Source organism: Vombatus ursinus, unplaced genomic scaffold, assembly GCF_900497805.2.
Source record: "Vombatus ursinus unplaced genomic scaffold, bare-nosed wombat genome assembly UNPS02015184.1, whole genome shotgun sequence".
Taxonomy (NCBI): domain Eukaryota; kingdom Metazoa; phylum Chordata; class Mammalia; order Diprotodontia; family Vombatidae; genus Vombatus; species Vombatus ursinus.
The window spans coordinates 49,243-64,362 of NW_020954962.1; the positions used below are offsets into that span (position 1 = coordinate 49,243).

General features: G+C 37.2%; 1 protein-coding gene across 1 annotated transcript; it reads left to right on the forward strand.

Moving 5' to 3' along the window:
• Positions 1 to 3,610: 3,610 nt before the first annotated feature.
• On the forward strand, positions 3,611 to 4,555 carry LOC114031581 (olfactory receptor 5D18-like). The gene has a single exon (XM_027846713.1). It carries the CDS (start codon positions 3,611 to 3,613, stop codon positions 4,553 to 4,555), a length of 945 nt encoding a protein of 314 aa, XP_027702514.1.
• Positions 4,556 to 15,120: the final 10,565 nt, after the last annotated feature.

Below are 15,120 nucleotides of genomic sequence, written 5' to 3' on the forward strand. Positions count from 1 at the left end.
CCATGGTGACTTAGGCTGTCATTTTAGAGTGGTGGCCTATGACCACTTTGGAACAATTAATAATCCCTTACTTTATAAGCTTATTGTATTTGAGCTATTTTGCCTTTTTGGTCACTGGAATATTGATAGAATGTTATTTTTGTTGTAATGTTCATATATTCTCTCCTCATATTGTCGTTTTAAGGACTAAATTGAGTTGAATTACTATTTAAATAATAATTACATACTGTTGCATCTATTTGTTTCCTACTCACACAGAGGGCAGCTAGGTGGCTCAATGAATAGAGCCAAAGCCTTGGAATCAGGAAGGCTTGGAATCAAGAAGACTCATCTCCATGAGCTCAAAGCCTGCCTCAGACACTTACTAGCTGTGAGACCCTGGGCAAGTCACTTAACCATGTTTGCTTCTGTCACGTCATGTATAAGATGAGCTGGAGAAGGAAAGGGCAAACCACTCCAGTGTCTGTGCCAAGAAAACTCCCAATGGGGTCACAAAGATTTGGTCATGACTGAAACAATTATAGTTGATTTTGCTAAAAATAGATATTAAACCAGATGCATATCAGCTGAGTGGAAAATAAAGATCTAATTAGAATCTCCAGTGTGGGTTAAAAAAAAAAATCCCATTTTGAGATGTTTACACAAGAAACGTAAGGTTCTCTTTAATGCTTTATTTTGTTATCCTTGGAGTAAAGCTCAGAAGATAGTCTCTAGGGCCTGGTTTTTAAAAGTCCTAGGTGCCTATGTAAGGTTGCCAGCTCTATTCCCAGACAGAGATTCCAGACACAGTAAAATGTTTTCTTTCTTCTCTCTCTCTTTTTTTTTTTTTTACGTACTCATAGCAACAGTATGAAATGGAAAGAACAGTATGCTCCTTGCCCTGTCTATGACCATTTCTCTTGTTTGATATTATCAGCCTTTCTGTGTGCCCACTGCAGGCCTAAAGCTGGGGTTATACTATTTTCTTGAGTATTATATCATCATAGAAACATTTTTACTTTCATCAAGCGTATTGCTCCTAGAAACTCATAGCTAAGAAGTAAGTTGTTCTTAAGCATTCATCTTCTGGTAAGTAAATTTGCTTGCATGGTTTTCTCATTGGTAGCACAGAAAACAGAATATTCCCTCTGAAATTCATGTCTATTCAATTACTGTCTTCAAAGATTCTACAGATCAATCAAGGATGAGCTTGTAGGGCAAGAAACTGAGTGTAATCCACAATGGAACACATATTCTTTGTCAGTATCAGCATCAATGAAAATTTATGGTACATATATTGAATACAAATAGCTGTATTATGCCTTGTGAAACAAAGAAATCACTGAACACAGTCCCTGACCTCAAGTGGCTTAGAGCCCAGAGAGGGGGACGGGACACTGTATTAAAGAATAAAATTCTATAACAGTCAGCACCATTTGAAGGCCCAGTGAGTATAATATCACAGCGGTTGTACAGAAATTTAGCGAAGTTCCTCATCTCTGAGATGAAGGATTTGTAACCAAAGGTCCCCTGGGGATAGGCCAAAGAAATGTAGGTAAGAAAAGAAATATCCCATGGCAGCACAGTGCTGGCCAAATAAGATTGTATTTGATTCTCCTTAATAGGCGGACTCTTGTCCTGTTGGTAGCAGTATAGCCCACAAAGAAAATGAAGTTCTCCTCATGCATCCCAAAAGGATTATGGGATATAGAAAAGGTGATTGTATTTGATTATTTAGTTAATTGCCGGTGCCAAAATTGTGGTTTATATCAAAGACAAACTTCTTTGTGTATGTATGTGTGTGTGACAATAAGGTCAAAATGTAGGAAATTTCACAGTTCTCTTCAAAACTGTCGCATTTCACAGAGGTTCATTTCTCTTAATGTCTTTTTGTTTCTTGGCATGTTTCTTTCCAGCCACATTGAAATTATTTTTGTTCAGTACAATATCATTGTCTTCATACTTCTCATTCCTGCTGAATTCAAAATAAGAGAACATAGGGGAGGAATGAGAAGGGGAGGGAAAAGGAGAGAAAAAGAGAGGGGAAAGGAAAGGATGGGGGGAAAGAGGAAAAGATAAGAGCATAGGGGAGGAGAGAAGAAAAAGCAGAGACTAAAGAAGACGAGAAAGAAAGAGAGGGGGAAGAAAGAGGAGTGGCATAGAGGAAAGGAAGTGAAGGGAAGGGAGAAGAGGGGAGGGCAGGGTAGTTTTAATTTGACTGTAGATGCAACAGGGAGAACCTGGAGGAGAATTAGCAGGACGACTGCATAATCAGACAGGCTTTCAGAAAATCACTTTGGCAGCTTGCACAGAAAGAGGATGGATTGAATTGAGGAGAGGCTAGAATCAAGATGAGAAATTAGTTGTCTATTTCAGCACTCTAGATGAGAGATGGTGAGGATCTGAACAGAGGTGGTGACTATGTGAGTAGAAATAAGGAGATTAATGCAAGTTACAGTATGGAGATAGATAATAGTTAAGTAGCCCCTATAAAATATATCTTCAGGATATATATGTATATATAATTTTTTTTTTGCTTAGGATATATTTTTTTAAAAAGCTAATATGATATGCACACATACACACATAAATACAATTTAAAGAGTGTTAATTAACATCATGAAAAGGAAGTAGTAATCACAAGAATCCAAAGATAGTTCATGGGGAAAAAAATTCCCCCGTTGTTTTTTAACAAGGTTTTTAAAGTGATGAGACAATATGATATAATGGATAAAAGACATGGTTTGGCCTGTTCTCATGCCCAGAACTCTTTACACAGATGAAAGTATTGGTGTAGAAAAAAATGTAAAATGTGTACTACTAAATTAACTGATAAAAAGAATTCTATACATTACAATATATCAAAGTATTAGATAAAACATGATTTATTTTATGTGGAAATTATATTGGGATGTAAGAGAGAGGAATAGATGACAACATAAACGTATATGTATAACAGTTACTAGATTTGTGAAAGATGATTTTGTGGAGGGAAGGTGGCATTTGAGTTGACCTTTAAAGGAAACTAGGACTCTTCAGATGTGACCTTGAAAAGAGAGTGCCTTGTGGCAGTGCAGGACGACCTATACAAAGGCTCTGAGATGGGGAATGAAGTGAAGTGATATACGTGAAGAATAACAATAAGGCCAATTTGTCTAGGCCATAGAGTTCATGAAGGGGGATAATGTGGTAAATCTAGAACATAGGTGTGAATTGTAATGCGAAGGTTGTTAAATTTCAAAGAGAGCTGTTTCTTTTTGATCCTAAAGATAAGAAAGAATCACTAGAATTATTGAGTAAGATTTGTCAGGTTAAGATTTTGACTGAGGAAAATCCTATGACAACCACTGAAGAGTGACTGGCCCCAGAAAAGAATACAAGAAACAAGAAATTACTAGCAGGAAAATTTAGAATTAATATATTTAAGCCTCATCTTAATCAGAGATATGCAAATCAAATAGATTTCCTGAAATCTAGTCAGTTACCCCTTGTTGAAGGTCTTCATCCAAAAGGCTAGATAATCAATTATCTTTCTTATAGAGGGATAATTTTTTTTCCAGGTTAGGATTGTAGTATGTAGTCATTGAAATCTTCCAACTTTGAAATGGTGTAAATTTCTTTAACAGGAATTATGGTGAATGAAGATCGAAATCAGAGTGCTGCAGTCATATTCATCCTCTTAGGATTCTCTGACTACCCGGATCTCCAACTCCCGCTCTTTCTTCTATTTCTGGTTATCTATGTGGTCACAGTGTTGGGAAATCTGGGCATGATTATGATCATTAGAATCAGCCCCAAACTCCACACCCCTATGTACTTATTCCTCAGTCACTTGTCTTTTGTGGATTTCTGTTACTCCACTGGAGTTACACCCAAGCTCTTAGAAAACCTAGTTGTGGAAGACAGAAAGATTTCTTTTGGAAGCTGCATCACACAGTACTTTTTTACTGCTGCCAGTGTTTTGACAGAAGCTTTCTTGCTGGCAGTAATGGCCTATGACCGTTTTGTGGCCATTTGTGATCCCCTTTTGTACATGGTTACCATGTCCCGGAAACGATGTGCGCTGCTGGTGACTGGGGCATATGTATGGGGAATAACATCTTCCCTCATATTTACCTACTCTCTCATTAGATTGTCTTTTTGTGGGACTAACATCATTAATAACTTTCTCTGTGAGTATTCTGTCATCCTCAATGCCTCTTGTTCAGACAGACACTTAAGTGAAATGATACTTTTAATCCTTGCTAATTTTAATGTCTTCAGCACCCTCATAACCATTCTCACATCCTATATTTTAATTTTTGTCAGCATCATAAAGATGCAGTCAGCCAGTGGGAGGAAGAAAGCCTTCTCCACCTGTGCCTCCCACCTTACTGTCATCTCCATCTTCTACGGCACCCTTCTCTTTCTCTATTGTGACCCCAATTCTAAAAACTCGTGGCTCATAGTCAAAGTGACTTCTGTTTTTTACACAGTGGTCATTCCCATGTTGAACCCCCTAATATACAGTCTGAGGAACAAAGATGTGAAAGAAGCTGTCAAGAAACTAATGGACACCAAAGTATTTTCTTTCTAAAATCATTTGTTGCTTTTCTGAGTCTGAGATTAACTCCTTAATGACTCCAAAATCTCTAAAAGCCTCTAAGTTGTAGAGCAATGACTATTTTTTATTGGGAGAAGGAATTTAACTAATAGGGGATTTCTATAAACCTATGAAATTTCAGGTACTGAAAAAAAAGAGATAGAGATACAGAGACATAGAGACAAAGACAAAAAGAGGCAGAGAGATAGAGAGACATAGTCATTGGAAAAAAAGAGACACACAGAAAAGCAGAGATAGGGCATTTGTAAACCTCTCTCTCTCTCTTTCTCTCTCTCTCTCTTTCTGTCTCTGTCTCTCCTCCCTATCTACCTGTGTATACATCTATCCTTAACTAAATTCTTTCATGCTCCTTCATTACTAGTGCCCTCTGAGCTTATCTTTCATTTATATTGCATACTACTCTGTGTGTGTGTGTGTGTGTGTGTGTGTGTGTGGACATAAGAGACAGGTAGGTGGCACAGTGGGTAGAGTTCAAATATGACCAAAAGCAATGAGTTGCTTTGTGACCCTGGACAAGTCACTTAACTTCGTTTCAGTTTTCTCATTTGTAAAATGAGCTGGAGAAGGAAATGGCCAACCACTCCAACATCTTTGCCAAGAAAACCCCAAGTGTGATAGGGAAGTGTTAAACATGACTGAAATGACTGAACAACAACAAGTACACACACACACGTGTGTGTATGTATCCATGTCTTTGCATGTCTGTGAATATTTACACGTGTGTATACATACATGTGTATATTCACACATGCATACTCCACGTGTATGTTTATATTTTATTATTTATATGTTGTATTCCAGGTAAATATAAGCTCCTTCTGAGCACTGACTGCATTTTTGCCTTTATTTGCATCCTCAGTACTTACACATGGTATTCAGCATGTTGTAAGAACTTAATAAATACTTGTGAGTGGACAATAATTTAAATGCTGAATGACAAAAACAAAAAATGCATAAAAATTTGGAGAAGAAAGAGAAATGAAAGCATAAATGGGAACATACATAATTTTGGAAAACATTCCTCTTCTTTCCTCTCCAGCATGAGTCCCTCTTATTTCGCTTTTTCTCATCTATTCCTTATTAATTTCTTACAAAACCTCCTTCAATTTGAGTTTTCAATAAATACTAATTTCACAAGTAAATTAATCTGACCTGTAAACTGAAGTATTAGTGAGTTTTCTAGCACCAAGACATTAAGTGTTTAATCCAGGGTCACAAGTTATTTGTGTTAGAAATAAGATACATTTTCTGACTTCAAGGTTGACCTTTTGTCCACTAGGAAACATTGCATTTCATCAAAGAAATGTTCAAGTCCTTTAAATGACCTTTTATTGTCATCATTTATTTAAACCTAGCTTCATCACGTTACCTGTGTCCTTCTCATTACTCTATTCTGTTTTTCAGCATTTACTTTCAAATTCCTTTTAACTTTAGCCATGATGAGCTGTGACGGAAATCATAGTGCTGCAGTCATATTCATTCTGTTGGGATTCTCTGACTAACTAGAATGTCTGATTCTTTATTTCTAGTTGTCTTGACCATCTGTGTGATCACTGTGATGGGGAGTCTTGGAATGATTGCAGTCATTATTATGAACCCCAAATTATACATTGCTATCTATTTATTTTTCCCTTAAACACTTGTTTTTGTGGATTTCTGTTACCCCACTGCTGTTACACCAAAGCTGTTGGAAAACTTAGTTTTAGAAGATAGGACAATATCTATCCCTACTTGAATCACACAATTCTTCTTTACTGCTAACAGTGCTTTGACTGACATCTTCATATTGGCAGTGATGGCATATGACTACTTTATGGACATCTATAATTTCCTTTTATATATGATTATCATGTCCCAGAAACATTGGGACCTGCCGATGGCTGCAGAGTACTCCTGGGGCATACTCTTCTCTCTGCTGTCACCTACTCTCTCCTCATATTATCTTTTTGTGGGACTAACATCATTAATAATTTTGTCTGTGAGTATTCGGGCATATTCTTTGTCTCCTGCTTCTTATATTTTTATTTTTGTAACTGTCATGAAGATACATTCTACTCAGGCAAGGCATAAGGCCGTCTCCAGTTGTGCCTCTCACCTGATAACTGTTGGAATCTTCTGTGGAACAGTCCTTTTCCTCTATGTATATCCAATGGTAAAAGCTCTTGGCTCACCATCAAAGTGAGCTCAGTTTTTTATACAGTGGTCATCCCCATGCTGGACGCACTAATATACATTCTGAGGAACAATGATATGAAGGAAATACTCAGGAAGTTAACGGACAAAAAATGATTTCTCATTAAATTATTACCATTATCATCGTCACCACAACCACCACAACTACCACTATCAACAAAAACTACAACAGAAGCAACAGCAACAACTAAACAACAGTAACATCTCTTGCTTAAATATTCAGCTCTAATTGATGGTTTCATTCCCTTAAATGAACGATCATTACATTCAGAAGCTCTAATACTTATACTCTTCTGGTGTTTAGACTTTTAGTTACTTCTAATTTTTCACACTGCTGAGAATTCGTGCTTAAGGGAAACAAGAATGGTAAAACTGGGAAAAAGAAGCCTAAATTCCTTTACTCTTTACTTTGTAAAATGGATTGGCCTTCATCTCACATCACCATAAATCTTATCTCCTTAAAATAACTGGAAAATACATTAATTTGATTAATTTACTATTGTTGAATATCTGTTTCTTCCTGGCTCCCTTCAGATTTTCCTAACCTTTATATCATAGTTGGTTTATGTCTTGGAGTGGGGACAGGTTCTGCTAGAAAATAAGGGACTGAGAAGTGACCATTGATGATTAAGGAGGAGAATAGTGATCACTAAACACTCAGACACATCATGAGGTTGATACAATGGAGTGCATTGGTAAACTACTTAATAGAAATGCAATATTCTCTCATATTGGTTGCATGCCTGTTTTCTGAAATGTACTACTTCCTCACCTCTGCCTTTTAGTACTTCTAGCTTTCCTTAAAGATCAGTAGAAATGACGAGGTTTGGAGGTGCTGGTTCCCCAAGAATGCCAAGGTAGGGTTGCCCTGTAACAAATTCACCCACTCAAGCCTTCTCTTAGTCATGTGGCAAAAAGTTTATTGTAACACTTTATCAAAAGCAGACAAGGGTCCTTAGCGAGTCTGCAAGACAGTGAGCATGGTACTGGAACTTATATGGAAAAGGGTCAAGGGAAAGGAATACCAGGGATACTAATTAGGTAATCTAGGGGTCCAGTTGTTTTTGGGATGCTATAGATGGAAAAGTGTAGGCAGTGTACCAGACATTGAGGGAGTTGTTGGAGGCATGGACCTTGGGGATCTGTCAGGGGACAAAAATCTTTGGGCCAGACACTCCTCTGTCTTTTCTCATAAAAGAATGTGTTCTGCAACAAGAGAAAATTTTCTTACAGGACAGGACCTACTGAGGAATTGGGAGGCTTCCACAGACGTGATCTTAGGGCTAGAGCCCGAGTACCCTATCAGAAGCATCATCTTCTAAACATGAGACATTTTCTAATCCCTTTTCCCTTCAATACTGTATATTCATTACACATGGATACCATGTGAGTATAGATATGCATACATGTGTGGATGTACATATATAAATATATATGTGCTTCCATCCATATGCATGGATGTACAGATATATTTAAAATATTATTGTTGTTGAAGTTATTAATAGTGTATAGGAATTGATGGGTAAGTGTAATAATGACAACAAAGCATGAAACAAGACTGAATTAACTTTGATATGATCATTTTATTCAGGCAAGGAAGATTTCCCAAGAAGGAATTCTCAAGGAAAATTCATTTTGAGTAAGAGTCCATTCTTTTCTTTTTTTTTTCCAGCTAAAGACAAGGTTTATTAGAACATCCATCCTATTGGGCAGACTCTTAAGGAACCTGAACATTAGTAAACTATTGGCTAGATTATAAGAATCCCAGCAGTGGCTAGATTTTAAGAATCTAAGCATCTTAATGGAGACAAGAAGGACCTTATGTACAGAAAGACTGTGGGTAGGATCTAGGAGTGGCCACGTAGTCCACGATATAATAGAATTACCAAGGGGGGGAAATGGCCTGGGGCCATAGGGAAGCAAGACAATGGAGAGAAGGATTATAGCCTCAGGCGAACACCAGAGATTTGGCCATGTGGGAAAGCCCAGGGTTTTTCATTTCTGGGGCCCAGATTCCAACCCCATTATTCCCCCCTCAAACAAATGGGACCCAAATTCTTTTGGAGTAAGGGGCAAAGGTCTCGGCTTCTGAAACTGCTTCCTACTAGCAAGGGGCATAGAGCTGTCCCTGCCTCCAGGGGATCTCAAAGAAGAGGTTGACTGGAAATAAGCACCAAATGCATCCAGGGAACAATGTTGGGACATTGGCTGGTATTTACTGTTTGCTACCAACTGTAGGTGAATGGCCTATAATCTGGAAGACACAAATCTGACAGAAAAGACTGCAGGGCCCAGATATAAAATAGGGACTAGAGATTTAGGGCCCAAATATGAGAGGATAAAACATCCTTAGCTCTATTTGGATTCAGATAATTCAGTTTTCCAACCACGCTGTATCAAATCCACCTCATAGCCAGACTCAGTAATAGCCAGGTAGGTAACATTCACTTTCAAAGGAATATAATGGGGAAACTGAGCCAGGAGGATTCCATCTTAGACTGAGGCTAAAATTGTCCTCTCAGCTTTTCCCAATGCTGACTTCCCACCTATCACTTTCTCTGAGTAGCTTGTGGCATCTCTCTCATGTGTGGGATGGTGACCGCTGAAATCAAGAGTTTGGAGTCTGAATCAGAGATCAGAAAAGGTCTTTATTCTTTCTCATGAGAAAGGGCACAGCCCTTATCATTCAAGCTGTGTCAGCCAGGGAGTGTGGCTGCTGGCTGTGAGAAGCAAAGTTTATAGTCCTAACGAGTGCCCTCTCCCACTCTCTTACCTCTTTCCCCCATTGGCTGGGTACTCAAGGCGTACAATCTAAACGCAGCAACTAATACCCAATAGAAGCAAACATACTCATATTTGGCCACTAGATGGGTACGTGCATCAGGAAGCGGAAGGGACCAGGAGTTGCCTGTTGTGACATGGACTTGGAGAAGGGGAAAATTTAACTCAGGGTTTTTTTTTTTGTTTGTTTTGTTTTGTTTTTGTTTTGTTTTGTTTTTTTTCTAGAAGAAAAAAACTTAGGCCTGAGGGAAATGCACTTTAGGCCATACCTCATACTCAGATGGTAGAATGATTATCGATGGATTATGACCCATCAGATAACTCAAAATAAAATCCTATGAACTTTTACCTCAAACAGCAAGTTTTACTAATCACAGCTTAGAAAAAAACTTTGCCAGGATTTACATCTCAAACGTAAATTTGTCCTGGTGTAAAAAGCCAATCATTAGAGATTTCTATACACTTGCAAATTCTCAGCAAGCCATACATAACCCAAACAAACTTTTTGGGTAGTTTACACATTAAAACAATAACCAACAATAGCTAAATTATTTTAGCAGTAACCAAAGTATGAAAAGTTGATACAGAAAGTTCACCAATCTGAAACTTGAAACAAACCCATTACCAATCAGGTGACCTCATTTTTGTTAAATGCACTTCCAAATTACTTTACACAGAGAATCAACATCTCATCATTAACAGTTAGAACTACAAATTTAAAAGAGTTTGCTTACCCAAGTTTGCAGGTTAGCTTCATTACCTTGAGCAGGATGTGCTGAACCTGGGTGATGCTTCTAGGCAAAGGTTGCCCTGCAGCCCAAGGCCATTGCAAGGGGGACCCATGCCGTAACTGCTGCCCCTCCCCCTTCCTTTCCCAGATGGGGGAGGTGAAATCAAAGATGAGGGGTAAAGGGGTTAACCCCTATGAGAGGGGTTAACAGATACCCTCTTGAAGAGTCCATTACTTTTTAAACCCAATTTAATATTTATACCACCAGTATGTCCAGTACAAGAAAAAATATAATTATAAAAGGCTACTTTGAATTTAAAACTGCTTTCAAATGGATTTGAATTCTGCTAATCTAAATATTTGTACCCATTTGAAAAATAATAATGCGTATATGTGAAACAATATCCTATCTCAAGTTATATGTCTGCTTAATTGTTAGGGTAAGTCAAATTTGATCTTTTTTTTGGAGCTGAAGATCAAAATGATGTGTAGTGTGCATTTGAATTTCCATATGCCTAAAAAAAGAAACCCTAATAAATAAAAAACAAAACAAAACAAAAAAAACCTCTTCTTCTGCCCCAGGCTCAACATTTCAGACCTTAGGAATATTGCCTTACTCTCTGGCTTGTTAATGGAAGTGAGAAGGAGGATCAGTGAATGCCCTATGTGGCATTCTTCATTGCCCCTTTTTTTGTGCTTCTTCTCTGACAAATTCCACTTTATCACTTTTTTTTTCTAAACTAAAACATTTCCCTTTTACATTAGTATTATCTGCACGTCTTAGAGTGTTTCAGATCCTGAAGGCTGATAGTCCACGAAAGAAAAAGGAACTTGGTGCAATGTGTAATCTGTCCTAGATTAAACAACTGTTGTTGTTTGCTGTTTTCAGTGGTGTCCAATTCTTTGTGACTCTATTTGGGGTTTTCTTGGAAGATACTGGCATGCTTTTCCATTTCCTTCTCCATTCCATGTTATGGTTGAGGAAACTGAAGCAACCTGAGTAAAATGACCTGCCCAGAGTCACACAGTTAGGGAGTATCTGAGGCCAAATTTGAACTCAAGTCTTCCACATCTCAGCTGTATCCACTAAGATTCCCAGCTCCTCCATAAACAATGCTAAATAATAGTAATTATTATAGAATATCGATGATATAGAACAACACATGAGTAACAGTTCTGATCATATTTTTGCTCCAGACAATTAGAGAATATACAACAAGGAGACAAAGGAGGAAGACAGTTTAATTTAAAAAAATACATATTAATTACCCAAACTATTCAAGCCTTTGTCTTAGGCAAGAGGTGCTGAAACTGCAGCCTTAAAGCCACATGAGACTTTCTAGGTACTTAAGCATGGCCTTTTGACTGAATCCAAATTTTTAAGAACAAATGCTTTTATTTTTATTCATACTTTTTATGTTTTATATTTTTATTTTATTTTATTTTATTTTATTTTACCTAAATATTAATGCGGCCTTCCAACATGAAATGGTTCCCAACCTCTGTCTTAGCCAATCAGTGATATAAAGACAAAATAACAGGAATAAGATGAGCAGAAAAGTCTGGGAAACACAGGCACACAGACACACACATTTGAACAGATTAGGGTAATCTTATTTTTTTGATTCCTTTTCAGTGTGGAAAGTAGAGAGAGTTTTTGCCAGTCCGCATAAGATTTGTAGAATAAAGGACTTTCCTTTTGTTTTCATACTTTAATTTGCACCTTGGATTCAGGTCTTTGGATACATGGTTTAAAATTCCACAGGGATTATCTTTTTCTATCATACATCCTATATTTTGGAACATTTCCCATTAAAAAAATGGGCAAGTTTCAAATATTCAGTGAATGCTTTCATGTTGTGTAGGACAGAGAACACTACTCAAATTCCAAACAAAGACTTAGATATCTTGAAAGCAGAAAGGAGTTTATTGCTTTCTCATGAGAAAGGGTACCACGCCTGGTCACTCTAATGGCGCCAGCCAGGGAGTACTAGTACATACAGAAAGCAAGGCTTATTTATACTCTAACTCAAGCTCCTCCTCCCCAAACCCCCTTCCCCTTTATCACATTGGCTGGGCTTCGGGGGCACAATCTATTCACAGAAATCTTCCCCAGCAACAGAGTACACAAGATTGCCTGGAGACAAGATTGCCTGGGAAGTCTTACAGTTTAGGTTGGGGGGGGGTAGGGCTATTCTATTCTTTCTGCTTAAAAACAGGGTCTGAGTGGGGGGTTTTGACAAGGTCAGAAGGGAGTGTGTTTCAACAACACAATAAAATTCCTTGAGAAGGCCATCTACAACAGGTGCCTCCAATTTTTCTCCTCCCAGTCTTACTATCAAGGTTCTGACCTTATCTTTCTCCAAATAACCAGTGATCTCCTAATTTCTGCCCTTTGTGAGAACTATTAACAAGAACTATTAACCCTTTGAGGAGGCTTCACTTCTGAGAGATCATCTCTCACAATGTGGAGGTCCTAATTGTGAGTAACCCAAGTAAAGTAGGATATTAGCATTCCAATGGACTCATCAGAGAATTTCCATAAATTTCCTGGCTATTTTATTAAACTCAGAAATATACTGTTTGTTTGGGCATAATTATAGAAAGTTTGATCAGTTCCCTCATTTTCATGGTTTGCTTTTATTCCTTTAAAATAATTATTGCTTAGTACTTCTAGGACTACATCCCAAAGAGATCATACAAATGGGAAAAGGACCTACATGTACAAAAATATTCATAGCAGCTCCTTTTGTGGTTGCAGAGAATTGGAAATTGAGAGGATACCCATCAATTGGGGAAAGGCTGAGCAAGTTGTGGTATATGAATGTAATGGAATACTATTGTGCTGTAAGAAATGATGAATAGGCTGACTTCAGAAAAACCTGGAAAGACTTGTATGGTCTGATGCTGAGTGAAGTGAGCAGAACCAAGAGAACGTTGTACACAATAATAGCCACGTTGTACAATGACTAATATTGATAAACTTAACCCTTCCCAGCAATACAAGGATCTAAGACATCTCCAAAAACCTCATGATGGAAAATGCTATCCACATCCAAAGAAAGAACTGTGGAAGTTGAATTGCTATTTTTTTTTCTCTTCTGTTGAGTTTTGTTTCCTCTTTCTGTTGATTCCTCTTATTGGTTCTAATTTTTACTTACAAATTACTAATGTGAAAATATGTTTAATTGGAAGGTAAATGTATAGCTTATATCAGATTGTGTGCCATCTTGGGAACGGTGGTGGGGAGGAAGGGGGAGAAAAATTTTAAACTCAAAAGCATATGGAAGTGATTGTTGATAAATCAAAATAAATCAATTAAAAAGTTAAAAAAACAAAAAAAATAATTATTGCTTCTCTTGCTAACTTATGATTATGCAAAGAGGCTGGGCTTAACTTTACTGCTTCATTATTCCTTCTTTATGGAAATCCCCTACATGTATTTTTTATGGTTTTTTATTTAGTGCCATTTTAATTGTTTGGTGCTGTTGATTGAGTTCAGTGTTTATACTCCATATTCCACCAATTCTTCTTTTCAGAGTCCTTTCCCTGCCTTCTATTCTAGAAAATATTGTAATGAGCTCTTCACTTCTGCATCCCTCCCTTTCCATGTAGCTCTCTATATTATCAGAGCAATCTGTCCTGAATTTGGGGGCATCCCAAGGAGAGGTTGAGGTATACCTTATTTAACCATAAAGGGTGATACCATAAGCAAATTAGTGCAGCATGGAATAGTTCATCCGTCAGATCTATGGATAAAGGAAGAATTTAAGACCAAACAAAATATAGAGAACATTACAAAAATGTAAAATAGATCATTTTAATTATATAAAATTAAAATGTTTTTGCACAGAAACAAAAAAGGCAGTCAAAATTAAAAAGAAAGCAGAAAAATGGGAAAAATTTTTATGACAAATATCTGATAAAGGCCTCATTTCTCAAAAATACAGAGAACTGCGTCAAATCAATAAGAATACAAATCATTCCCCAATTGATAAATTGTCAAAGGATATGAACAGCAATTTTTGATGAAGAAATCAAAGGTATTTATAGTCATATAAACATGTTCTAAATAACTACTGATTAGAGAAATGCAAATTAAAACAACTTTGAGATGCCATCGCATACTGATCAGATTGGCCAATATGACAGAAAAAAAAAAGAAAATGACACATGTTGGAAGGGATGTCAGAAAACTGAAACACTAATGCACTGTGATTCAAATATTCTGGAGACCAATTTAGTAACATGCTAACAGGCTATAAAAGTACATACTCTTTGGTCCAACAATACCACTGCTAGGTGTCTATCCCAAAGAGATTTTTTTTAAAGGGGGAAAAGACCTATTGTACAAAAAATATTTGTAGCATCTCTTTTTGTGGTGGCTAAGAATGGGAAATTGAGGGGATGCCCATGAGTTGGGGAATGACTGAACAAGCTGTAGTATGTGAGTGTGATGGCATATTTATGTGCTATGAGAAATGATGAGAAGGCAGATTTCAGAAAAAAACCCTATAAAGACTTAAATTAACTGATGCAAAATGAAGTGAGCAGAGCCGGGAAAACATTTTACACAGTAACAACAATGTTATATGATAAAGAAATGTGAATGATTTAGCTATTCTAAGCAATACAACAATCTAAGAAAATCCCGAAGGACTCATGATGAAGCATGCTGTCTGCCTTCAGAGAAAGAACTGATATTATCAGAACTGTCTGAATACAGACTGAAATGTTCTCTTTTTTCTTTCTTTCTTTCTTTCTTTTCTCTCTGTCTCTGTCTCTGTCTTTGTCTCTCTCTCTCTCTGTCTCTCTCTCATCTTCTCATATAAAA

Excerpts from the sequence above, each read along its gene's own strand:
- LOC114031581 (XM_027846713.1), top strand. The coding sequence starts at position 3,611 with ATGGTGAATGAAGATCGAAATCAGAGTGCTGCAGTCATATTCATCCTC.